The 25859-nt window shown below is 40.2% G+C and overlaps 1 protein-coding gene across 1 annotated transcript in view; it reads left to right on the top strand.

Moving 5' to 3' along the window:
• Positions 1-25148, top strand: part of trip4 (thyroid hormone receptor interactor 4) — a 79936-nt gene extending 54788 nt beyond the window's left edge. The window contains exon 13 of the mRNA XM_014992573.2: positions 24935-25148. Within this exon, the coding sequence (XP_014848059.2) occupies positions 24935-24999 (65 nt within the window). The 3' untranslated portion in view covers positions 25000-25148. The remainder of the gene's footprint in view (positions 1-24934) is intronic.
• Positions 25149-25859: the final 711 nt, after the last annotated feature.

Raw genomic sequence — 25859 nt, 5'->3', positions numbered from 1 at the left:
AATTTAGTCGTTACAGTTCAGTGATACTTTTTTTACTTTTTTTTTGTTTTACTCACTTGATTTATTTTAGCTTTTTTTTATGATTATCTTCATAATCCTTAGTAAATTATTATTATTCAGCAATAAAGTATTTGGTGTCAATATGGTTTGTTTACATGTTTAAAATGGAAAAAGAAAGAGACACAATGGCAATACATAAATATGGAACAGGGATTCCAATTGGTGAAGAGGCAAATTTACTTTTTCATATCAGGTCTTTGGTTTTGTAGTAATATGCAGTGTGTAGATTACAAATAACCTTTGTTCTTGTGTGCCATCTAAGATACGGTTGATATCAACGCCTATATCTGTTTCTGTTTCAATCTTACCATCAGATCATACTATTCTGCTTCTCCTGTATTATATAACTACACACTAGTGGCGAGTTTGTTTTATATTCTTTTAAAAGTAAGTCTCCTGTTTTTATTCTATCCTCCAGTTAATCGCTTAAAGCTCTGCTGCACCTTGACATGTCTTTGATTGTGTTTTCTTTATGCTAAACGGATGCATTAACACCTTTTAAGCAGATATCAGCGACCCTGTCATGCTGAGTTGAACCATAAGTATAAACGACACACGTTGTAAAGCTGGACCGCCGTCGCTGCTTCCTCCTCTCTGAAGGTTACACCGTGTCCACACGAGCCATATAATTCATCAGGCTGAAGCTCCCATTAATGCTCCTTCCCTGTAAAAGCATCAAGTCATTTAGAAAATTTCTATCATAAGCCCCCACTCTCTTCAGGAAAATCAATAGCATCTGCTGCCACACCGCTAAGCCTGCTTTATTGCTGAAGAAGACAAACAGCAGGGGAGCTAAATTGATTAAGTATCTGTCTATTTTTAGAGATGATGATCCCTGCGTTTGTCCGCATTGATGAAACTGTAAAACGGGATTAGGAATGCATTCACGGATGCTTGGTTCGCTGTGGTTATCTGATGAATTTGAAAGTCCGCATGCGGACGCGCCTGCCACAGTCTCGTTTTGGAATGGATGGTTTGGGAGAGCTTGCTGCTCAACTGAGCATTTGTCACATGCCTGCAGTGGTTGCTGGTAATTATCATGTGACACAGAACACTGCTAGGCTAACAAACGATGCATAAAAGGAGGGGGTAATTGCATGTTGTGGCATATTTGCTGCAATTATCAACCCCACCCACCGCCATAACCACCCATGCCGGATTGAAACGTTAGACTCTCCGAGTGTTATCACAATACACATGACAGCAAACTGTTAATCAGGAAAGGGCTTTACTTCCTTCAGTCTGTCTCTGGCTCTTCCCACAGCTGTGTCTGTTTATTTGCTCTGCATCTGCTGGAAGTGTTTCTTTGCCTGACTAACAGAGCAACACACTGTGGGAGGAAGTGTTTGTATATGGAAAGTAATGTTCGGATAACACGGTGAAGTAATGACGCGGCCTGAGTAGCCGTGAGCTAACTTCTGCGGGTATGTCTTGCACATCTCACATGCGTGAGTACATTTTTATTTTTGGACCCAAGTGTCAGCTGGAGCGCGTGAGAATAACACGGCTCAATTTCCATTTTTATGAACAATCCAGTTACCTCTGTCAGGGAGACCAATGGAGGGAGGTCTGCTTGGATCAATGTCATCGTGCCACTAGCATGCCAAGGAGCTCATCCACCGTGTTGCTGCTTTCCTTTGCCTTCGCTCAGCACCTCCCCCCTCCTCCGCCGCGCTCGCCCGTATGTACACAGTGACACGCACGCCATTTCTCGTTGCCTCTTGTTTGGCTCTCACCGTTTCTCACCCATATATAAAAAGGATGCTTCCTGACGTTTTGCAGAGCCAGCAGGAGCCTTCCAGCATGTAGAGTTGAACAAAAAAAAAAAAACATAACCTTGAGCTAACACCCACTTGAGTTAAATGATCTACTTAACCAGACACAGGGGATTTTCTGATGTTTGCTGCTCGTAATGTCCGCCGAGAGTGCGCAGACGTCCAAGCAAGAACCTTCAAATGAACACAAACTTGGTAGTTGGGCATCTGCAGAACATTATGATTAACAAGGATGGTCACCTTTTAAAGTCCCAACTGTCATTATTTTTGCTAGAATCCCTCTCCACCCCTCCTTTCCTCACCCACACAGTACTGCACACACACGAGTTGTTACAGGCTCTTAGTTGTGAGAATTATGTGCAGTGGGAATAGAAACGGTGGCCGTTGCAGTGTTTATGCTCTCTCCTCCCAGCTGAGCTGTACAACCCCATATGGATAAATTCATGAGCAGGATAAACAGAAATTATGGAGCCAAATAAAACGTGTTCCCCTGATTGTTGTTGGTGGGAGTGCAGGAGCACAAGTTACCAAATTAAATATCCTCTAGACTTTTATTAAAAACAACATTAACATAGTCTGCCCAAGTGTAATGTCCTTGGACTTGAATGTCAATTGAACTTGTCTCGTTTCCCCTTCTGATGATCCTGACTACTTGAAAATGTGGAGAGTGCTGCAAATATTTCCAGCTCGCTTTAAGTAGTTGCCATAAAGCCCAGTGGAGGCAGATATAAGAAACACAGCCTCTGTCACACTGTTTCCTATCTTGGCTGTTGGCAAATGAAGATTTTATTTAGTGTAGCATCAAGTCATGTACGTCTTGGATGTTTAGATGCTTTTGATGCACTCCTGGTTTGAATAGTCCATGTACATTGGGAATAAAGCTGTGGAGTCCTACAGGATAAGTTGTTACTTTTGCCCAACTTTTGTTTTCTTTTTTCTGCATTTGAGGTCCAACCTAACCATTTGGGAGTCCGATTCAAATGCTCTGAGTACCCCTAAGATGTTAAATAATTATTGACTGACTCAATCAGAAATCTTACCATCTGTTTCACTCTTCAGTTTTGTTTATCCAACGTCTCGAGACGTTCCGAGCGTCTTCAAAGCGTTGCAGCAGACGAAGGAATTTCATTGGCTCTGTGCTGTGATATTTGAGCAGTTTTTGTATAAATGTTGCATCCAGGTATTCTCCCTGTGGTTATAAATCATTTATATATTGTCTGTCACTCTGTTCTTTTTTTATCTGTTGTTCCTCAAAAGGCTTCAAGATAAATTACTCATACATAGAGGTGGGCATTTATTTTATTCTTTCTCATTTATTGTGCCAAAATTCTTTTCTTGATAAGAACTTTGATTTATTGTTATCATAATAAATTCCATTTAATGATGAAACCCCCAAAAACCTGTTCTTAATGTCAGAACTGACAGTATTACTATTTTCTCAATAAATCAATAAATACCAATAAATTTGAAAATACATTTCCCGTGTGCAGTTTAGTGATACAAATCGCACTCTTTTATGTAACTAGTGTCCTAAAGAATCACATTACAAATGGCAATGCTTTTCAAGAGCAGTACTTGTGGTTTTGAAACACAGTCACACAGCTACCTGAAAAACTTAAATAGCGAATCGTTCTTATCCTCACTTTTATTGTTTTCACCACAGTACCTCAAAATATTGCGATAAAACTTTAAGTTCACCTATCAACCACCCCTGCTGGACAATTTTAAATGTAGATACAGCAGGATGCTAAGCTCGATAAACATCCTGCACACAAATGACTGCGGACGCGAAATGCAAACCTCTAAACAACCTGCCAGTTTGCACGAGTTACAGGTTGACTTTTATCAGATGTATGTTGTACTGTTTTCTAAATAATTTGCCATTTTGTTTTATTCACTTCAAAAAGAATCGTCGATGTGAAAGGTACAAAATGTTCTGGAGTTAAGTGGTTGAAGCTGAAAAACTGAAAATGCACAGGCAGTTTGACATCGAAACGCATTAAAATGTTTCTTGCTTCATACAATGTAGGGTTTAATTAGCACCATTTGCACAAGAAGCCTCCATAACATCGGAGCTCAACCATCTGCCATACATCTGCCTCCAACAAATATGATCTCAGCTTTTCGACAAAAAAAAAAAACCTAATGGTTCCTCTGTTATTAACTCGAACATGTGTTCACTTTTATTTATTTATTTATTTATTTATTTTTTGACAGAGGACACAATTGCCACCAGGACGCATGTAGGGATGTCTGGTTGTACTCGAAGTCTCAAAACCACATTATGAGATATCAACAGTACAGGTCCTAGTTTTGGTGAATTTTCTGTCATTGTCAAATATAATAAAGTCACAGCAAATAAAGTTTAGCTTTCCATCTTTATTTATTTAAACATCCTTTAAACGACACTTTTTCGCCCTTTTTCTAAGAATAACAATGAACAGCTTCTTGCTTTAAATTCTTTTGAAACGACAAGACCTTGTTTATTTGCTTCTCGACTTGCTGTTGTTTTCTGGTTGCTGCTGTTGATCATTCGGAGAGTGCATTAAAAATTCATAAACAAGGCTTTTATACCGCTGCACACATTGCATTTGATGGGAATACACTTCTTTGCTTTTTGCCAAAATTGAGTCGTGCGGCTGAACACAAGTTTTATGTCTGCATATAAAATATACAGCTGGCACTGGAGGCCTGTTAGTTTAGCTTGCATGAAGACTCGCGGTGCGAATGAGACAATGTGGTTCTTTCAAAATTGGGAAGATAACCTTGGCAGTTCCAAGACTGAATATTTTACCCAGAGCTGTTGCTCAGAACTATTGCTCTTTGATCCTGTCTGCTTCCTAGAGCAGGCGAGCTGCAGCAGTAAGCCCCACCAGGTGTTAGTCTCAACCAGCCCAATTTATGGTTATTACATTAATAATAGAGAAGGTAATGAAAACAATTTTGGCAATAAGGTAATTGAGGTAATAATTGACATGCTTAAAAAATGCAACACTTTCATCGAACTGAAAAATGCAACTTGTGGATGTGGGGTCTTTGGTTGTTAGTTCCCAGTTGCTGGTATCAAGGTATATGAAGGTTTTAAAAACATTTCCCTACATGGAAAACACAAGTAGTTATGGTGTGGAAACTCACTGAGCATTACTCATTGATTTATTATGGCAGTGACATACAGTTAGCAAACTAAGAGCAGCATATTTGTAAACCAGTGGCTCCAGGCTTGGCTACTCAAGCAGATAGCCTGAGTAATTAGCAAGCTAATATTAATGTTCCGTTCTCCCAGTGTTGCTCTGTAAAGATTTTCTGCTCAATAAGAAAGCTTGCCAAAAACTCAATTGGTGCATTATTCTAAGTTTTAGCTGTACTGTATGTATCACACCAATTAGTAAAGAATACATATTATGTGTTGCTACAGCAACAATTGTTTCAGTTAAAAAAATAAACCATGTATCAATTTTTTTGTGTGTAAGTGCCATAGCACAGATTTGTGGCATTTTTTATGAGGAGGATTATACTTTGAGAATCTCATTTTGCGCATGTGGGCACTTCTTTACTGTTTGGATTTAAAAAAAAAAAGAAAAGAAAAAACATTTGTGTATATGGAGTGAATACATTTAAGGCAGTATAAATAGTTGTGTGTCTGAGTGGCAGCAGAGAATGGCCTGCCTCACTGGATCGTTTCCCCAGAGATGAGTCTTGTGCTGGAGCTGACTGTTGAACAACAAGCGCTACTATACATCACTGCAGAGGAACAAAGCAATGCACAAAGCTTCCCATCTCCTGACCTTAAATCTAGTGTGAGTCCCTCTTTGTGTGATTGTGCACATCCATGCATGCGTCCGCTTGTGTGTGTGTGTGTGTGTGTGTGTTCGTGTGTGTCTGTGGGTATTTTTTATTTTATTTATTTTTTTTCCGTGAGAGAGAGCTCCTTCCATCGTGTATCAGAGTGTGTGAGTAGAGTGCTTGCAGGGGTGTCAGCGGAGGTTTAAGATATTCAGCTTGCTGTCAGCACCGACACATTTCTCCCTCTGCACCGCTGCACAGATATGCAAATCCAGCCTCCTCAGAATGCAGAGCACCAGATCAGCTTCAATTTATTCCATTCTGCTCTCTCCCTCTCGATGTACTCGCCCTCCCTCCCTCCCCGCCTCTCCCTTCTCTTTCTGCTGTCTTTGGTTTTTCTGTTTGGTCTTAGCTGCTCTGTTCATGGCATATGCCCTCAATGGGGAATCATTGAGAGGTGAAAGGATTTTCTTCTGAGCCCCTTCAAGCCTAAACTCACTCCATAGAAATGTATCCTCCTTTTCAATCTTGTGGAAAAGGTGAAAGATTGCCTGAGTGTGTACATTTGCTCGTTCCTGCTTTTGCCCATGTTCGTTTCAGTCCTGGCGTATAGTCGCAGATTGTCTGCGTGGCGTGAGTGCAACAGTCTACTTCTCTTCCTTCAGTTAATTACCAGCAATGGAACAGCAGCGGCTTACATTGCAATAGAGAAACACAATTAGTCAGTTGCCAAGCTGCTCTCTCTAAAAGGCTATCTCACCAACACACAGTGTCATCAGTAATCTAGTCTCAGCATAATCTAAATGCCAATGTCTATCCTCTGTGATCCATCCTCGGCCCACACTACATTTACATTCTAATTAGATGTGGCCAAGGCCGCTTTAGGCTATAAGGACCCTCTTTAATAACATGGCTGTATTCACCTTTGCAGAGTCCCACTGCGGCTGCAGAAAAGTAGGCTACACTTTCTGTTTTGTCCCTTTGACATTGTGGCCACTGAGGTTTTGAGTAGCTCTTTTAAAGCCCTCAGCGTCCGAGTGTGTGAAGCCTGACAAGAGGTTTTCATGTCTCTAGAGCCTGAATTATAAATGAAGAAATGGAGAAGCGGTGTCAGAGCAGGAATAAAATGCTAAGAGTGTACACTTCACACACAATTTGGTTATAATGGGGCATAGAGGACATGTTGAGGAGGGAGCCACATTTTATTTATCTGAAGCGTCTTCCAGTGTTTTCTTTTTCTGGTTTTAATTGCGGATTCAGGCCTTGTACACACTTGGCAGTGTGTTTATAAAAACAAATTTCTCCGCCACATTGTTTCCAAAAAAATATCGTACACACGGGATTGGTTTGAGAGAGGTTTTCATCCATATGAACCTGCACAATTATGCCCCTGAGGGTTATTTTAATCATGCCAAACACATAGGGTAGTGTAGCACTAAAACCTATGTTAGCCAATCAGAAGGCTTCTAAACAACCACAACTTCCTGTTATGAATCAGATATGGCGCTTTGAGGTGCATTTGTGTGGACATATAAGTTGAACTACTTTTGGCCCTAAATTTCTGTTTTTCCATGTACACACGCAAACACTAATACAGTTTTCTCAAATCACTCACAGTCTTTAAAAATCGTTTTTGGTATTATGCTGAGTTTTGAAAAGTCAAAAATCAAATTTTTTTTCCACATTTCCAGCTATGAGTGGATGAGGCATTAGATAAATGGTTGTTTAAACAATGCATTCATAAGCTAAAAAAAAAATCTAATCACAACGTCAAGGATTTGTCAAAAAAAAAAACACCTATTGTGTCTCAAAAATCAATTTGCTATAATCACTTGCAAAGTGACACCAAAATCAAACAGAGGACTTCCAGCTGTCACTAAACTTTGCGATTTCTGAACATTATGTCTTTTCATGCTGCCACAGTAAAGAAAAGATGGACCAAACCAAAGCTTTTAATCAGTGTACAAATGTTTCAATGCCAATAAGATATGTAGCTCACTCTGCGCATAAATAAATGAATCAACTGAAACGTCAAGCTGAATGTAAACATCTCTGAAACTAGAGAATAATCGATTGATGCCCAAATTCCTTACATCTCATGAGATGCAAGTCGTGGGAGGGAATCTTCTGTGATGACCAGAGATTTTCCAGCTATTCATGCTGCATTCACGTACAGCTGGGACTCTAGGTTGTTGAGATATTAAAACTCTCCAAAATTATTTAAGCATGTTATTTTCTCAGTCATTCCTTAAAATGTCCAAACATCAACACTGAGCATTTTCAAGTGGTTGTACTGTTGCATAGTCTATCTATCCTGCTTATGCTACTTTATTCCTTGAAAATGACTCAAAACCCCGACCTGAATGCTGGGATTTTAACTAATTGGTGTCAAACTGCTGTCAATCCCCTTATTTAAATGCATTATTCAGCTGCAACAGTAATACCTCTAATCTCCAAGTTCTTAAGAGGGAAGTCAATGATTGTCCTACTTCTGCTGCAGACAGCCTTGTTCTCATTGTGGTAGGTTCAAATGATCATGCAGGTGTGATTAGCAGTTTGTGTTTAACATGATAACCTACTTTTCTAATGACATGTTGAGGCATTGTGCACTAATGACATTTTAGATTGTTTGGAGAAGCTGCTCTTTTTTTTCAGGTTTTTGTTGGTGACAGTGTAATCGCTGTAACAAGAATAGGTGATGAGAAGCTATTGTGAAAAGAATAAAACATCTCCTAAATGTCTGCTCTCGATTTTCGCTCTCGCGTATGCTCCATTCAAATATCTCTTCCGGAGTGCAGAGAAGTCTAATCGGGGTACTAGATTTTCTCATTACCAGCGTTTCCATTTCAAACGGGTGATGGGTGGTTCGTAGCAGCTGAGACATGATTGTGTAACTGTGCATCAGCGACTGGTCTCCCCCTTTACAGAGCAAAGCACACAAACCTGATTTATTTTTCCTATTGATTGTAAGTGGCATGACTTAACAGTTCTTTCCCTGCTCCTAATGGACACGAGTCTAATTCCCTCAGGTGCTACATGGCTTAGTGTCTTATTTATAAGTACATCCTACATCACAGCTAAATAGGATATATAATGTTTCACTGAAGGAATAAGCTTAATATTTAAGTTTTTTATATATATATTATTATTATTTTTGCAGCTCTCTGTTAATGTTTTAACCAAACCTAGTGGTTCACTAGGTCTTCTGGATTTCCTCTGTGAGTTCTGAGTAAAAGATAATGGAGAGTAGTGATATAAGGACAGTGGAGAATGAAAATGCAAAACACATGGCTGTTATCTGTATAGTGTCCATCCCTAAGTTCATTATTACGCATGGCCAGTCTCAGAAATTGCCTCCTGTAGCCAGTGGTGTAGCCTTTGTCCATTCCTCTCGCACTTATTTCAGTTAATTTAGGTTTGGCTATATCGCCAGCCCAATTAAACATGGATTGAATTTTCACAAAGGCTTGACTCAATCTGCTTGTTTCCAGCATTTTATGATCAAGTAAATTTGACTACTGTATGATGGTTAGATTCAAATTGGACTCGTTTCAATTCCTCCTTGCCAATGAAATCAACTGAATTGAAAATGAGAATACTCACATAAAAATGGCTATTTTGGAAAAATTATGAATTCTGTATGTTTTTCAATTCAAACTAGGAAATCTGAAAAGGCCTCTGACTGAAGACTGTTGCTGTAGGACAGTCTCATGACTGTGACGACATGCTAATAGCTCAGGATCCAGGGACCAGCACGGACACTTATCTCAAACCGTGCCATATCTCAGTACCTCCTTCTCCGCTCCTCTGGGATCAGGGGTCATAGTTCAGGCCTTATTTTAGCTTTTGGGATGCTAATCATCCTGATGCCACAGTTATATATCGCAATAACTATCCGAAAACTTTTAAAAAGTAAGATCAAAAATCCTTCCAGCTCCACAGCATCCAAAACCAGAGGGAGTATTTCTCCAAACATGCAATGCCTCAACAACAAAAAATAAATAAATCAACAAAAGTCTACAGAAAGAACAAATTATGACTATAATGAACTACTCCAACAGGCTTCCACTACGAACGACACAACTCTAGAAAAAGCAGGATTAGTCAACAGTAAGCGAATGGGGGAAGTGTTAGGCTTATCTAAACCTTGCAGTAAAAACCTTTCAGGCTGCTCTGGAGTGCAAACTCCAATGCAACACCCTTATGACACTATTAAATATCTGCCTTGCTTCTCTGCGTTGTAGGAAGAAACATTGGCTTTGGTAAATATTGCCTCAATGAGTCATTTCCTAGCATTTGACTCCGTGTCACATGCAGTTTGATTTCCAGCTAAGCCACAGATTTGTTGTTGTTGTTTTTGACACGTGTTGGAAAACGTCCCAGCATGAGCATCACAACTCTGAGCCACCACAGATACTCCACATACTACTACAGAAGTGACAACAGTGCTTTTGAGATGTTGAAGCAGTAACATTGGTAACACCATGCTGCGTTACGCAGAGTTTCTGTCCACACTGATGAAGAAGCTGTTGCGATGTGACGGTTCATAGAAAAATGTAGGGCAACACAGAAAGATCTCCTTTTATCTACTTTATAATTAATTCAGCTGATATGTTCGTTGATCATTAAGGGCTCTAGAAATTTCCAAATGGTACTTCATCTTCTTTGTCTTCAGTCTCATATTTTCATATGCCAACATACATACCTAGATAAGAAATGAAAAGACACAGACTTTGGGTTTTTTTTCTATAAAAAGTATTAAACTGTCACATCCATAAGGTGTTCATAGATGCACTTTAGATTATTTGTTATTTTCAGTTTTCTCTGTTGTAGCATGTAGTGGAAAAATAAAACACGTTTCACTGTTTGTTTTTTACATAAAAGAAATAAGTAAAATTGATTAATTATTGGTTTTGTAAAGGGGCGGGTTATCGTACAGTGCAGAATTTTAAACAGAACCTGTTCTGATTTCAAATTAAGGGCCAATCAGAAAAGGGCTTGGGGGGAGCCTTAGAAATTAGAAATCATCCTTAACAACATCTGAAGGATTGTCAGTCCTCTGGAAATGTAGGAGTGGGCTAGTAGTTTTTTCCTTTGATAAATGCTCACCAGCATCTGTAAGTCACATGTATTTGTTGTCTCGCAGAACGATGCTGCACATCTGTGCATGAAGTGTGCGCCTGGTAATGCTAATCTGTTCTATCTGCTGTGGAGAGTGTTGTAGCTCTCTCTAATTTGCACATCATGTTTGATGCAACACCCTGCATCTGTCACACGCTAGAGAGTGATTATGTTTGAAGGAATGTAGATTTAAAACACATCTGTCTACTGTTTGTACAAAGTTACTCGGGCACATTAATTTTTAGTTTTTCATTTCTAATGATTCCATAAAAAGGCCAGTCAGTCGAGGCTGTTTTCCCCGAGTCCCTCCAAGCGGATTTTGATTGCTTCTTTGCTGAAATCCTGGTAGAGAACCAAAGATTAAGGTGAACACTTAAGAGCTTGTGTAAATTTCCTGTGCTGGAAGTTTATAAAACAGTTTTTTGTTGTTTTTTTTGTGCCACTAGCAGCATTTATTCACAGTAATCAGACAGGAAGTGGGCAGAGAGAGTGGGGAGGAAGACACTTTGCAAAGGAATCAAACCCTGGGCAGCTGCCTTAACAAATAACATCCTCCATATATTGGACGCCCACTCTGCATTTACGTCTTGTGCAGCCTCAGCATCTCTTCCTATGTTTATGGTTCCGGCAAGATGCGACAGTTCATAAAAATGTAGATTCTTTCTTATGCGTGTCTTGTTTTCAGCTGATTTCCATCTGAATTACAATAAGAACCCGATGGCCCAGATGTTACAATCCACTTGAAAGGACAAATAATAAAACCATCTGTTTCTTTTCTCACCACATAAAACCTCTGCAGGATTCGTCTCAAAGGGCTGCGCGAAGTGATGACAAGACCCAGTGTGTTTGCTTTGAGAATTTTCCCAAAGCTTTTGTTGTGAAATTTAAAACTATTTGCGAGATATGTGCGGATGATTAAGAGAAATGTTACAGTATGTCAAGTGGTGCGTTTGGCATGTCGTCGGGACCGTTAATCTCCATTCCTCTCTGCGACGAATCCTGAGCAGCTGCCGTGGTGTTGGAAGTCTTTATAAGATGTTTGATAATCTGGGATGCCTAATCGTGTTTTAATGAATCACTTGTGGCTGCGGGGCAAACCTGCTCTCTGTCTTGTGGCACATTAACAAAGGCGGTAACTGATAAAACCTTCTTGTTTAGTCATTGTAGGTTTTCCAGTTGCTGTGTCTGAACAGCCAGTGATTGGGTTTCTTTGAAACTGTTTCTGTTTAACTCGGAGCAGTCTGCAACAGCAACAGTCTGGTATGAGCGATGCTGTGACAAAGTAGGACATCGTAACACACGGCTGCCAGAGAAGAGATCCGTCTTCCTCTTTGTTTCTTTGACGTGTGGGTAGGTTAGCAAATTTCTACCTAAACTGTGGATGGAGTGGAAATTCTCAGCACTGCGTCTGTCGTACAACGCAGAACCACTAAATAAAATGGTATTCAGTACGATGAAAACACAAAAGTGAGGGGAAAGACAAGAATACGGAGTTAAATAGCTAGGTTAAATTAATGTAGCTTTCACGGCAGAAGAAAGGTTTCCAGTGTTTGGGATTTCTCAACTTATCTTCAACCATCATAGGAGACTCCAAGAAATACCCATAAAATATTTGTGAAGGCTTTTTTTGTTTGTTTCCTTACAATTCTTTCTAATGTCCAATCTTCACCGTTAGCTAAAATAACACATATTTATATCTTAACTTGTGTATAGAACAAAACTGCAACATATCATTTGTTCTGCTCTTCTACGGCTCTGAATCATTTGTTATATCCATTCATCTCCATTTTGGCCCAGCCGACTCCGTTTCCTACAAGTTACAACCAAAACAGTATGTGCTTAGCCAGTGCATTTACTTCTGTCAAGTATTTTGATGAATTGTTGAGAAAATTAACCACTTAAATCTTGACTTCCTGACCCATCCAGTGTAACTATGACAGCCTACGGCTGATTTTTAAATTGGAGTCATATAATCTCATCTACCTGCATAGGTTTTTTAATAGACCATAGAAAATGTCTATATGGTCAGTCGTCAAAGTATGTATGAAAAGTCTCCAGGACTGATGCGTATGTCCAGTTGGAGATGGTTGGTTTCTGTGTAAAACAACAAAAGATGAGCTGTATGTGGTGAGCAGCACTTTGCCACACCTATGTTGTTTCTGTTTCATCACTAATGTATTGCATTTGATACCCATGTGTTTAAGGTTGTCATACGTCATTGAATACAAAGGAATAATTGGTGATAATTGTGTGTCAGAAAAACCCTTGTGAGCTGCCATAAAAACCTTGGTTCATTTCAAACCTTTATGACAAGTTCAGCAAAGTTAATTAAATTCAGAACATGCAATTTTTCTATCTCACTATCAGCTGGTTATATTTGAAATATCCATCTGTGCATGCGATTCAGAGCAAGATGAAGTGAAGGTTTTGCTTGCTTGAAAAAAAAAAACACCAATTCCTCCTTTAAAAGGTATCCTATCTGCAACCCAAATTGTAGCTCTAAGTAACTCTTCAAACATTAAATAATGCATTTATTACCGCATGAGTTTCGCCTCGGGTAACTTCGAAGGCAGAAGCTCCAGTGAAATATGTGCAAATTCCTCAAACCCCCCGAAAAAACTGAACGTATTGGACTTTCTTAAGCTGACAGAACTAAGCTCCGAGCAGTTTTTGAAACATTCATCACTAATTTCCAGCGGACTAAACAGACGCAATGAGCTTTCAGTGTGCACGACTTCTTCTGACAGCCTATTTATGTCCAACGTTGTTTGGCTGACGGACGTTAAACTGTTCAAACACAAGCTGAGCTCTGCTGGTCGTCCACTTCCACAGGAAGTTAATCTGCTGTTGGCAAGTTCCTCATTATGTACGTTTGTAGTGGGAATGTGGGCCAGGAGGAAAAGCAGAGATTATTACAAGAGCAATGTGATCCCTAGAGAGGAGAGTCGTTTTTTAAGCCTGTTCTACTCACCATTGGCCTTATAGTGATGCAACTAGGCCTGTGAATGTAATATTTGCATCTACTAATATAATTACGAAAGACATTTGTTGTTTAGATTTATTTACAGTTGTGCAACAAATGGCCATCATTATCCGGTTAATACAGTGTTTGACACCGTTCTTTAAATCCCTGCAAGCTTTTCCCACCACGGTTTTCGCAGTGCTTAACTGGACTCCTTGCTTCCCCACCATCTGTTCTTTCCATTTCCACCCCCTAGACGTAGCGGATCAAGCGCCGTAAAACCAGTGCTGTCTCAGCAACAAGTGTTTGTTGAGAACCTTCGTCCGGGGTCACCCCAAAAAAATAAAAAGATTTTCAGGTCCATCTCTTCAAAAGTCCTGAGTTCATTTTTTAGTTTAGACAAGATTTCTTTACGAACAATGGGACATATTCTGGTGATATGAAGACATGAGTTTGCAGGGATGGTGTGACACATAATGGGATTTGTGTAGATTAATTGTCTTGTTACAGTGCAGCTGTGGAGGAATGACCAGATATTCAACACAGGAGACAGTTGGAGTCAGAATGATGAAAGTGTCTTTTTAGGACAAGAAAAAAGAGCTTGCTAAAAAAAAAACCCTAGCTTGACAATGAAACTACTCCAACCGAGGAATGTTATTTGATTGATTCATGTGAGACCAAATCATTAAATAGGAAGAGGATAAATCAGCATGAAAAGATCAGAATCCTTCCAACGTTTGGATGTTATGGACTAACTCATCCAGTTTATCCAAATTCATTTCTTCAACCTGCCTTCCTTGTGTCTTAGTTATGGACGGATTAAGTGTGTAAGTGCAACATTTCCAGTTTTTTGTAAAAAGGAAACGTTTTAAGTGAGGCTTGAATTGGAATCATATTTTCGACCAGAGCCCGGACAGATGGTCCAGACTCTCCCTTCACCTCCACTCCAGATTTTAAATCAGAGCGAAACAGCTGGAGGCAAAAGCACTTTGGGGAATACAGAAACCTTTGTGCTCCATGTTAATGTAAAAAGCTGTCATTTTCAACTTTCCTCACACAACATTTAAATCTAAATCCTTAAAAGTCAACTTTTGCTTTTGTCATGGTAAGTCTCCTACTGCTTTCAGGCAATAACTGTGTAATTTAATTTATCAAGGACACATTCTACGATAAGATAATGATTTTCTAAGATACGTTTTACAAGCAACAAAAGGAATGTGGACTATCCCTTTAGACATTACTAATTGACCCTACATTATATGTTTTAGCTGTAGGCAGGTATAACGGGCGTTGTGTCCAACATGTGTCCATGTGTGTATGAAAATGTAAAAAAAAAAATACTTTATTAAACCCAAAGGGAACTTAAAAGTTGTCACTCAAACTGTACAATTTTCTTCAAAGAGTTGTAGATATTGCAGGCAGAAAGAGTGACCTGTAGCAGTCTGTATCACAGTGGTTCTGAAGAAGCCTCTGACTGAGGGAAACTTTAATTTAAAGGAGTCTAATGAAGAGGACATTCAGCGTTTTCCGTAATTGTTGTGATTTTACAAAGAATCCTTCTTTGCGCCGTCGTCTCCAGATTTTCCACGGTCCCCAGAACAGAACCAGCCTTCTTAATCAGCTTGTTTAGCCGTTTTAAGTCCCTGGATCTAATGATGGCAGAAGAGATTACACATTCACCACAGACTGATAGAAGATCTGCAGGATCTTGTTGCAAACCTTTAAGAACCTAAGCTTCCTCTAGAAATACAGTCTGCCCTGTCTCCTCTTATAGACGGCTTTACCGTTGCAACTCCTGTCCAGTCTGCTCTCCAGGTGAACTCTGAAGTATTTAAACTCCTCCACCAACTCCACTGCTTCTCCCACGAAGGAAGTCATGTTCGATCTAATCATGTCTTACTTCATTCAAGACAGAAGAACAGCCATTCTTTCTGCAACTATTCTATGTTCCTATTAGTTAGCCTAGCGTGTTGTGGCTAACTAAAACACGCTAAAGTTGCAGCGTTGATTACTGGTTTTTTTAACTGCGTGCCTACATATTTTGCTTTTTATTTAGCCGCAGTATAATTGTTAGCTCAAGAGAACGTTACACTCTCACGCAGTTTTCTCTTTGCTTGTTGCTTCGCCATTAAAAAGTCAGTAGAAGCTAGCAAATGTAATGAGTAATGTTTGAACAACCGGCGTAGATCTCACCCTTCAAATAACGCTGTAAAATCTCACCGCGGTTGCAGATCAGTCCCTCGTTGGTTTGTCTCAAACAGAACTAGACCAACTCTAATTATGTTAGCACATGTATGGAGAAAGTTAATACAGGGCTGTCGTTCAAAGCTGTTATACACACAGGTCCATTATTTATAGTGGTCAAATCCGAACCAGCACCTTCTGGGGATAGCGTGTAATAATCACACACTCACATGTGTAACCACTGTATGAATACATATCGAAAACATGTAATTGTGATACTCGTGCCTTCCTTTCTTGACCGTTACACAACGTCTTAGCCACTAGATGAATTTAGCGCCTCAGCCTTGAAGATTTATGTCAGCTGTGGCCGTAAACAGCACTGGGGGTATATCCAACTCTCCTAACGTATCATGAACTTGCAAAGCATGAACGCATGACGCAAATATAGCGTAGCAGTGCTTGTAGTGTCCTGAAAATCTGGACTCACATCATTTGTATTTGGGTTATTATGAATAAAGGCGCAAATTACTCTACTGTGAAAAGAGGAAAACTATCTTTATTACCACCCCTGATTAAGCCTGCAAGTGTTTACAGCACATTTTAATGAATTAAACATGAGGTGTTAAAAGGCCGGACCTTTAGGTCAGCCACAGCACGCGAGCTTTTGATGCAATTTAGAAGAACATCCTAAGCTCTAAAGAACTTACTGCACCAACTAATACCAGCAACAATTTTAAAAAACAACAATATTAATGAGCTGCTAAATACAAAACTCGCTCTACTTCCCAGCACTGCGTTTGCTGTCCCCGACTTGTCAGACTCTGGATTTCTGGAGAGTTGTGACAAACTGTCATGTGCGTGACTAAATCGGCTCAACGGTGCAGTGTTGGTTGGAGGAATCACTCAGCCGTTGCAGCCCCTGAGCGTCTGTGGAAACAGCTCCAGGCAGGGAGGTTTGGACAGACCCAGAGATGGGAAGAGACTGTGTTCTCTGCAGCGGGAAGCACGGCTGATGTGTCTTCCTAACCTCTTGCAAACAGCATGCCAGCACAAGTCTCAAACAGCACCTCCTCTATCCACTTGTAAATTCACTGGCTCGGCAGCACAGGAAGGGAATTTAAATTAGGTGTGACTAACGGCGAGATGGGAATCCAGGCAGTTTCCCTCCCCTCTCGCTGTGCTCCCCTGGCTACTGGGGTTTTGTACACATCCACTTTCCTGCAGTGCTTGAGGCTGTCAGCTTGGTTTCACATTCAAAATGACTTCAGCTGGAGGTGCACAAGCTCGACCAGACGGAGAGGAGAAGATAAAAAGGCAGCATCGCTGGGGTGAAGCGTCAATAAGAAAGGGGAGGAAAGAAATGAAGCCATCAGATTTGCACTTTTACCATATCTGCAGAAATCAAGAAAAAATGTTTTTGTGGTGCTGCTTTGATCTACCAATTAGAACTGAATGCATAGCTAAAGCCAGATATGACCTCTTTTTTTAAGATTTCTCATGCGGTCTGCAACGCTCTCAACACTACACAAGCTTTGGAATATCGGATTCAACCTGTACTCATCTAAACACAAAACTACTCCAGTTCTTCTGTCTTAAGGACCAGCGCTGCGCATGTCCAGCTGTAGAAACGTGAAAATCTCGAGGCATTAAATTGATCACTTTGCTCCAGGAAACGACCCATTAGTCTTCCACCTCACAAGAGGCGAGTCAATTGGGCAGTCTGTCTTTCAATTTAGCTCTGGACACATTCAGACTGAGCTTTTATTCTCTTTAAGTCTGAATTCCAATTCAATGATCCACCGCTTAGCCTCACTGCTGGGTTTTGAACGGTCACAGCAGAATCAGAGCTGCACTTTAAAAAATATTCAACTTTAGGTGTTTTTGCTCATGTCTTTAGAAATGTTAGAGTCAATTTTATATTTATTTGAATCAATCTAAATGCTCATCTGAAAATTTTTTTAAAAAAAGTACCATAAATTCTAATACGAATCTGGAGTTGGTAGTTTAAATCAACAAACCACATCATATTGGGAATATTTCATAGAGAGCTGTCAAAAAGATTGCTTGGCTATATTACCACATAAAAGATGCAGATAAAGTTGATAAATGCTGAAAAGTTCAAAGATTTCAGTTAACCAATACTCAACATATTTGTAAAGAATAGCAGTGGTCCATTAACGGTTCCCTGAGGAATCCCAGAGTGTTTTGCAGCACTTATTATAAGCAAGCCGTGTTTCGTTAGACTCGTTTTTAAATAAAGATCTGCTTTGAAAACTTTTGCAAAACCTACAAAACTACGAGATGTCACTAATAGTAGGTTAAGAGATAACTCTGTTGATCAGCCGAACATAAACCATCCAAGTCTTTTTTTTTTTTTTTTTTTCTGACTCCACTTTTCATCTCCGACATATTCCAAATTAAAAGTCAATATCTTATAGAAGAGGTTTAGGTTATACAACCAAAATGCCAAACATCATCTTCTAAGATTCTGAACTGAAGGTTCTTTGCCTGTCATGTACTTTCTTATAAAGCACATATTTGATTTGAGCTTCTTTTTTTTGGAATATTCCTCGACTCTGGCTCCCAGTTCAAGCCACTGAATCCTGCCATTAAGTTAAGGTTTGAAAGAGCCCTTTTCACTTTGAGCTACTTCTTAACTTCTTACTCTCGCCTCGGTTTCTTTGTGACAGACTCTGAGCTGGGTTTTTTTTTTTTTTTTTGTGGGAACCCATTGGGAATCACTGAAACAGATAGTTTTCAAGGTGTTACATTCAATCAGAGAGCTGCCGGGTGCTCCATTTTATCTCCCTTTTCTGTGTCACCATTTGTAGGCACGAAGCAATTTCCTCATGCCAGAGTGTGCCTGCACAAGGTGTGTTAACGTGCGGTTTAAAGTGCGTGCCGTATGCATAGCTGTTCCGGGTTTATTATTCAGGTGCGTTGGGATTGATGTGTGATTAAAATAAAAAAAGATACAAAGGGAAAATAGGATTCATCCTTTTTTTTTCCCATTTCTCAGTGCGTGGGCAGTCGCTCTTTGAGAGAAACAGCAACCAGCCAATTATTCCTATGATTATTATTGCAAGGAGGCTGATGGACTGCGTGTTATTGATGTTGGGGAGGATGTCAGCAGACCTCTATTTCGTTCTAATAAATACTCTTTGCACTCCTGCCCCTGGATTTTCAAGGGATTACGCGCAGCCGCTTTCCATCTGCAGCGAGCTGTGCTTTCCCATTATCTGTTACAGTAATAGTATGCGGGTAGTTATATTTGTTATTATGGGAAAAGACTATTTAAGTTTAGTGGACGTCTAAGTGTGTCTGTGTGGCTCGGCGTGTGTTTTTATGGTCTTGATGATGGAGCTGGCCCTCTGCAGACAACCTGTGCTTATTTTATGGCCTTCCATCCCCAGCTGCAGCGCGCGGGCAATAAACCTTCTCTCTAGCAATCTCCAAACAGTGCAGCAATCAATGGGAAATTATCTCAGCCAATCGATGGTCCTGCCTTTCTGTTTCTCTCTCTTTTTTGCCTCCACCAGCCGTGTCCTCCGTCGCTCCCCCGCTCTCATCCCCATCCCTCTTGTCTCCTCTTTTTTTTTTGCCATCTCTCTGTTTTTTTCCCGCCCACTCCTTCACGCCTCGCCTTCTTCTTCTTTAACTTGCATTCCCCTGAAGCTCTTCTTGACTCCGCAGCACCTATTTTTGAAATGCGACAGCTCAGCAGCTCCGGAGCCATTAGCCAAAGTCGCTTTTTTTTTTTTTTTCACAGGGAATATTTAACGTTTCTGGTCGGAGTCTCCTGGCAGCTGTCTGCTTGTAAGACCCAGGGTTTCTGTCCTCCCACTCGTTGTCCTCCGGTTGACAGCAAATAGTTTCTCAAAACCTTGTTATTGTTCTCCTGTTTGCTGAGAGATACGATTTAATGAGGGGAGATAACTGTCTGAAAGACGCTTCCTAAGCGGTTGCCTTTCATTTATCAGCAGAGCCGGTGTTGAGCTTCTCTCTTTAGTAATACTGGTACCAGTTAATCAGTCGTGGGATCAGATGTGTTGCGGTTCCAGCTTTTCTTCTTCAGATCTGAACCTTGTCCTCCACAGGCGGAGTTTAAGCTGTTTTATTGTAGCCAAAGATCCCATAATCCTTAGTATGCTAAAGAGGTCATTCAAAGTTACGATTCGTCAGGGAAAGATGTCGGCAACATTCAATTCTTTGGAAATCTGGAAAAGCATTTTTTATCTTTTGTTGTTTTGTTTTTTTTATCTAGAAGCTTAAACCACTTCAACCATCTCTCACTTTTCACACGGTTCAGTTTCTCAGCTGTAGCTATAGACGGCTTTCTGCGGCTAATCTGCAGCAGACGGTTAGGCCACATTTCCAAAACGTGGTCTAGCTCAGCCAACAAGACTTCTGGTTTTTCGCCGCGTCCGGCACCTGGTGCTTTTATTTTTGGCATCACCTCTCAAAGCTGAGGCAGCACTTGAAAGGGATGTGAAACAACAGCTGTATTGCCACACGTGTCCCTGCGTGTTGCAGAGATGTTGCTGCAACACGCAGCAACATCTCATCGGCGAGCAGCAGTCACCTTTCTAACACCTTTGTTTCCTGAGCAGGTCAAAGAGCACACTGCATCTTTCGCTTTCTCTTTCTTTTGATATATAAACGGTGTTCAAATGTTAGTTTGTGTCTAAAAAATAAAATGAAGGAGGGAGGGCGGGGCAAAAAGTGCCGATTGTCAGAAGCTGCTAAACAATTAAGGAACTTGTTGAAGACTAAAGCAATTAGTCACTTTTAATTACCAGATGAACAAAGGGGTTTGTCAGTGACATCACCGGCTAAAATACCCACCAGGTTAAAATACAAAGAGACTGGGTAAAAACTTTAAATCAAATCTGTGTATGGTTTGTTTTTTAGTTTTTCCATTTCAAAATAAAATATGAAAAAAACAAAAATGTGTTTTTGTTTTTTTTTGTTTTTTGTTTTTTTTAAGTTTTTAAAACTAAAGAGAGGGAAATGAAAACTTTTAGGATAATAAAAAAAAGAAATTCGTATTGTTTTAATGGTTAAAGCAATGTCGAGCTTTATTTGGTAAACCATGGCCTAAATTGCAACCACATTACATTTTCACTTGGCTCTTCAGAAACAACCAAAGTTTCACCATCCGCTTTTGCCAATTCACATCAATTGCATATCAGTTCATTTCTCTTCGTACTAAAGCATTGTGGCATATTAGAGAGAGATACATGTTCCAAAAAGTCCTTCTAAATCAAGCGGTGCAAATAAATTTAACGTTATATTTGCTGAAGTCTTACAACTATTTTCGATAGATTGTGATTCTGATGTTCGCTTTTGCTCAGTCATCTGAATTATGTTACATTAAACGCCCTGATCAAACCTAAATAACATGACCAACTTGCTGGTAAATATTATAGTTGCATTACCACATGAAGTAACTTTAGACTATAAGTAGACCATAAATTAGCATAATGGCACGTTTGAGACATCCTGTACAAATTGACTCGAGGTTGGCGCAAAACATCCAGAGGTAATGAAATCCTTCTTATTCTAGAAAAAGTTGCTTTAAAAAGTAACAAAGCAACCAAATGACCCGGTGCTGTTTTTCAGAATAATTAATGTCACCACTTTGTTGATAATGTTTGCTTTGTAACAATGGCCGCACTTTAGAGTAACAGACATTTGACCTCGTTAATCTTTCAAAGTCCTGTAATCATGTATTGTGTGTCCTCCAACGGGATGAACAGGAAGTTTGCAGATGTTATGTTAAAACCACACCATAGCGTATTAATAACCATAATGCTGAAACAAAAAAACAAAGCAATCCCCGGAAGCTGACAAAAGATTCGCTGTCTGGCTCTAGTGTCATCAAATGATTCATGCTTTCATGTAAGTAAATCTGCCTTTCTCTTTCTAAGAACATGAGTCCCTTAAACCGGCGAACATATTTACAACGCTCTACCTCTACATTAACGCTTTGTTTGCAGAGCCAGTAGCTGTTCTTGAATTTTTACGCTTGGCTTTGCACTCATGAGCACAGGGAGCTAACCACAGACTGAGTCCTCAGTCCCTCCTCGCTTGCTTTGACTCTGACAATCAGCTTGTTTTCATTTTTGCCAATAACACGGTGGCGTCTCACGGAAACGTCACCGTGTTATGACAAGAAGACAAAAAAAAAGTAATAATAAATTACCGCAGCAAATTTCCCACAATATTGATTCTGGCTCTGGCTTTCCACACCACGTACAAAACACCCACAAGGAGAGCTGGAGAGGACAGAACCAGTTGGAGGAGTTCGACGATTAGCTTCCCAGAACACAGAGAGCCTGCCTATGCTGGCACAACACTGCTCAGACTCGGGCTCTGCTGAGCACAACTGCCATCTCTGGGTTTTATGATACAGTTGTTGGGCTCTTACCATCTAATATTTATTTCCCCACACACACACACACCCATCTAACAGACACGCTACAGTGGATCTGCTCCCTGGCCCTTGTCTGCTGAATGTTTCAAAAAGCATTTTAAACTTGCCGTGAAATTCTGCTAAGATGAATTTGTTTTTAATGTAATCTTGGATAACCTCTTGGCAGCCTCTACCAAATAGTAATAATAATAAAAACTTTAAAAAATCTGGAGATGTTTCCATGCCGAAGCAACACTCACTGACACACTGACAGCCGTTCAAGATGGGCTTGGAAACGGTGAGCAAACAGCGCTTGTGCTAAACACCGTGTTTATGCCGCTGCTACCCACAGAGTTCAGCCATAAAGTGACAGCATGAAAAAAAGAGAGCACGAGTGACAACTGCAGCTCCTGCCTGTCACACTCGTATCATTCTCATCCCTGCCTCCGACACGGGGGGAGAGAAAACAGCCGGCTAATGCTGCGGTTTCACAAACGGGAGGCTTGTGTGAGGCGGTGAGACACGGGGTTATTATTTGCTCTGCAGTTAAGGACAAGGTCGACACGGGTTATCGGAATCCAGCAGGGGTTGTTCTGCAGAAAAGGACAAAAGCAGCAGCGCGTAGTTTGGGAGGATGAGCTCTAATGGAGAAATGTGATCAATACTGGGGATGCTGTATTGACAGAAAAAGGTTGCAGTTACGGTAGATTAGGAGGTCAGCTCTGGTCAGTGGCTTGCAGGGGCGTTTGTTGCTTTCATGGCCAGCAACGTTTATATGAATAACAACGTGCAGAAATCCTTCCTGAAGATGCACTCTTGACAGACGTGCTCGGATATTTACATTCTGTGGACCGTCAGACAAAATAATGATAAATGAATGGTATTATAGAAGCTAACATGTTCTTCACTCACAGCTTTCAGCTGTTTCTCCTGATTATTCAACTATAGATTAAATTGATCAGCTTCAACTCTGAACCAAAACCAGTTGCATAGTTTTGATCCAGTGGTGTTTCTGGTTTTTCCTTTTCTTCTGTATTTTTATCGTCAAAATCAGAAATTAGTGTTGGTGTTAGCATCCAAATGACCTGTTATCTGCATCTACAGAGCAACATTCCCAAATACTTTTCTTCATGTTATAACGATACTCTTTGCTAGATGTTAGTATAAGACATTTTTATGTTTTCTTGTTATAATATACAGTTACATACTGTATATTATCACAGGGGTGATATAAAAGTGGGGTTCGATCCCCACTTTTCACCTGCTCGCCAATTCGGCTCTTTGGCGACTTTTACGTCATAAAAGTGGTTTAACTTTAACCCTTCCTGTCATTGGATCACTACAATCTAATAACTCATTAGATTGTAGGTATGTTTTGTGAAACAATTAGTTTTACACTTTCTCAACAAAAATATCAAAGGACATGCGAGCCTAAAGCCAGTTGGCCAGTTTATTTTTGTGGCGTGGTTGTAAATCTATTTGCACGTGTGTTGTGGGTGTGTCCTGAATGAATTCCTCAAGATCAGATTTTTGTCATAGCGTGCACGCCAGGAGATGATACGTCTGAGGGCAACTTCAAGAAACTTGGAATGTTTAACAAAATGTTTAAGAAATGAGAGTTGTGCATTCACCAGCTTCTGAAACCTTAGACTTTCATCCCAACATCAATGCATATAAAGTATTTGCGGTCGCTAGCATCACACATCACATAGTTAGCTAGTTATGGTTTGTCACTAAGAACTTTATTAGTTCAGTTTTGGCCAAGTATAATAAAGACATCAACTGAAGCGTATAACTTTCATTTGGAATCACTGCAAGAAAACAAAAGTTCTTCAATATATGCATGCAAAATCCAATGTCTTAATTTGAATTTTGTATGAATTAATACATTTAAAAATGAGTAAATAAAAGATGGAGAAGATTTCTGTAGCATCACTGTAAATTATCCCCACCAAAACAGACACTAGGAGTTTTGAACAGTCCAGTTTCGAAATACTGGCGTTCCACAGGGATCTATGTTGGTCCTGAGTAAATTCTTTGAACATAGATACAAATATGTTTATTTTTTCAGTCTTTTTATGCTGATGACACCTCCTATATATTTTTTTTATCCGATGTTTAGATTTTCACAAATACATTACGTTGATGACATCAAGACTGTCATAATAATCTATTTGTCTTTCATAAAACATTTTATTTCCTCTGTTCTAAGACATTACAATAATAATAACTTAATTAAAAACCTTCCCTTCGGTGATACAGGCCTGGTGTATTTGGCCGAGTTGTCGAACTTAACTTGAAGACGTAGCATTTAGCCGTTTCGTTGTGTCTCGGGTTTTTGTTGCATTTAATGCTCCTGTAATTAAACCTCTGAATTAAAGCATGTCTTGTTTTGCTGCCAACAAAAGCTATTTTCCCGTCTCCTCTGTTGAATAAAAGGTCTCATTGGTCTTTTCCTTCATCATCTCGATGTCTCTGTGCATCAACCCGAGGCCGCCTGTAATCAGCAGCCCTTGAGCTCTCAGAAAGGTCATTCTGTCCCTTTGATGGTGTTTTGATTCATCCCTTCCTCTTCTCTCTCCTCCCACCCTTCCTCTACTCCACCACCCTCTCCACTCCCCCTCTTTCTTGCAGGGAAGCTGGAGAGCCACTATCACCAGGGTGCCAAGAAGGGGCTGGTCCCATCAGCTGCAGTGTGACACTAGAGGAAAGGCTCTTTGCTCACACGGCACATTCACATTTTCTGGTCTCAATCTGGACTGGAGTTTATGACCAATGCTGTTTGAATCTTTGATTCTGATGACTTGAATTTGCAGCAGTCCAATAAAAATTTGATTATTATTGTAAATGACTATTTTTTTTGCAAATCCCTATGAAATTGTGTTTAAAAAAGATTCAAACTGCTCTTGTAGTCGCACACAGATTAGAAAAGCAGTTCAAGCAGAGCCTAAACGGCTACTAGAGAAATGCAGCTCGACTTCCCTCGCTAGAGGCTGGCCTGTCATTACCCGTCTTTCACTTAGGGCCACATTTACACGAACAATAGCACTTTGTTAAAAAAGCACAGCCATGTCATTAGTTTCAATGAAACCATTTGATTACAGCAGCGAGGGGTGGGGGGGGGTCGATGCCAAAGGCGACAACCAACAGGGGAAACAGGAATGCAGAAGACGGTTAACTCTGACTGAACACTGCAATCAGTCATCCTCAATCAACATTCGTTTATTTATTTTTTCTTTTTTGAATTTCGTTTTCACCTCGAAATGGTAGCGTGGAGGACGACTAAGTACCCACTGAGAGTTGCTGGTTCTGATAAGCCCTCCGTTTGGGATTTACCTTCAATGGAATTCGATCCTCCTTCCGAGTACGTGTAGCAACATGCCAGAGCGGAGGATAACGCCTGGACACATGGGTATTTTCAGCCTAAACAACATGCATTATCTTTCCTGGGTGTGTCCTTCCTGCTCATCTCCACAGAGCTTCAAACCCGTTTTCCACAGCAAACTCCGTAAAACAGTTGGTGCTGGATGTTGATGATCTACGTTACTGATCATTTCGG

Source organism: Poecilia mexicana, unplaced genomic scaffold, assembly GCF_051168715.1.
Source record: "Poecilia mexicana isolate PSO_F unplaced genomic scaffold, ASM5116871v1 scaffold_3, whole genome shotgun sequence".
Taxonomy (NCBI): domain Eukaryota; kingdom Metazoa; phylum Chordata; class Actinopteri; order Cyprinodontiformes; family Poeciliidae; genus Poecilia; species Poecilia mexicana.
Note: the sequence above shows the minus strand (reverse complement) of the source record. Positions and strands in the feature narration are given on the sequence as shown.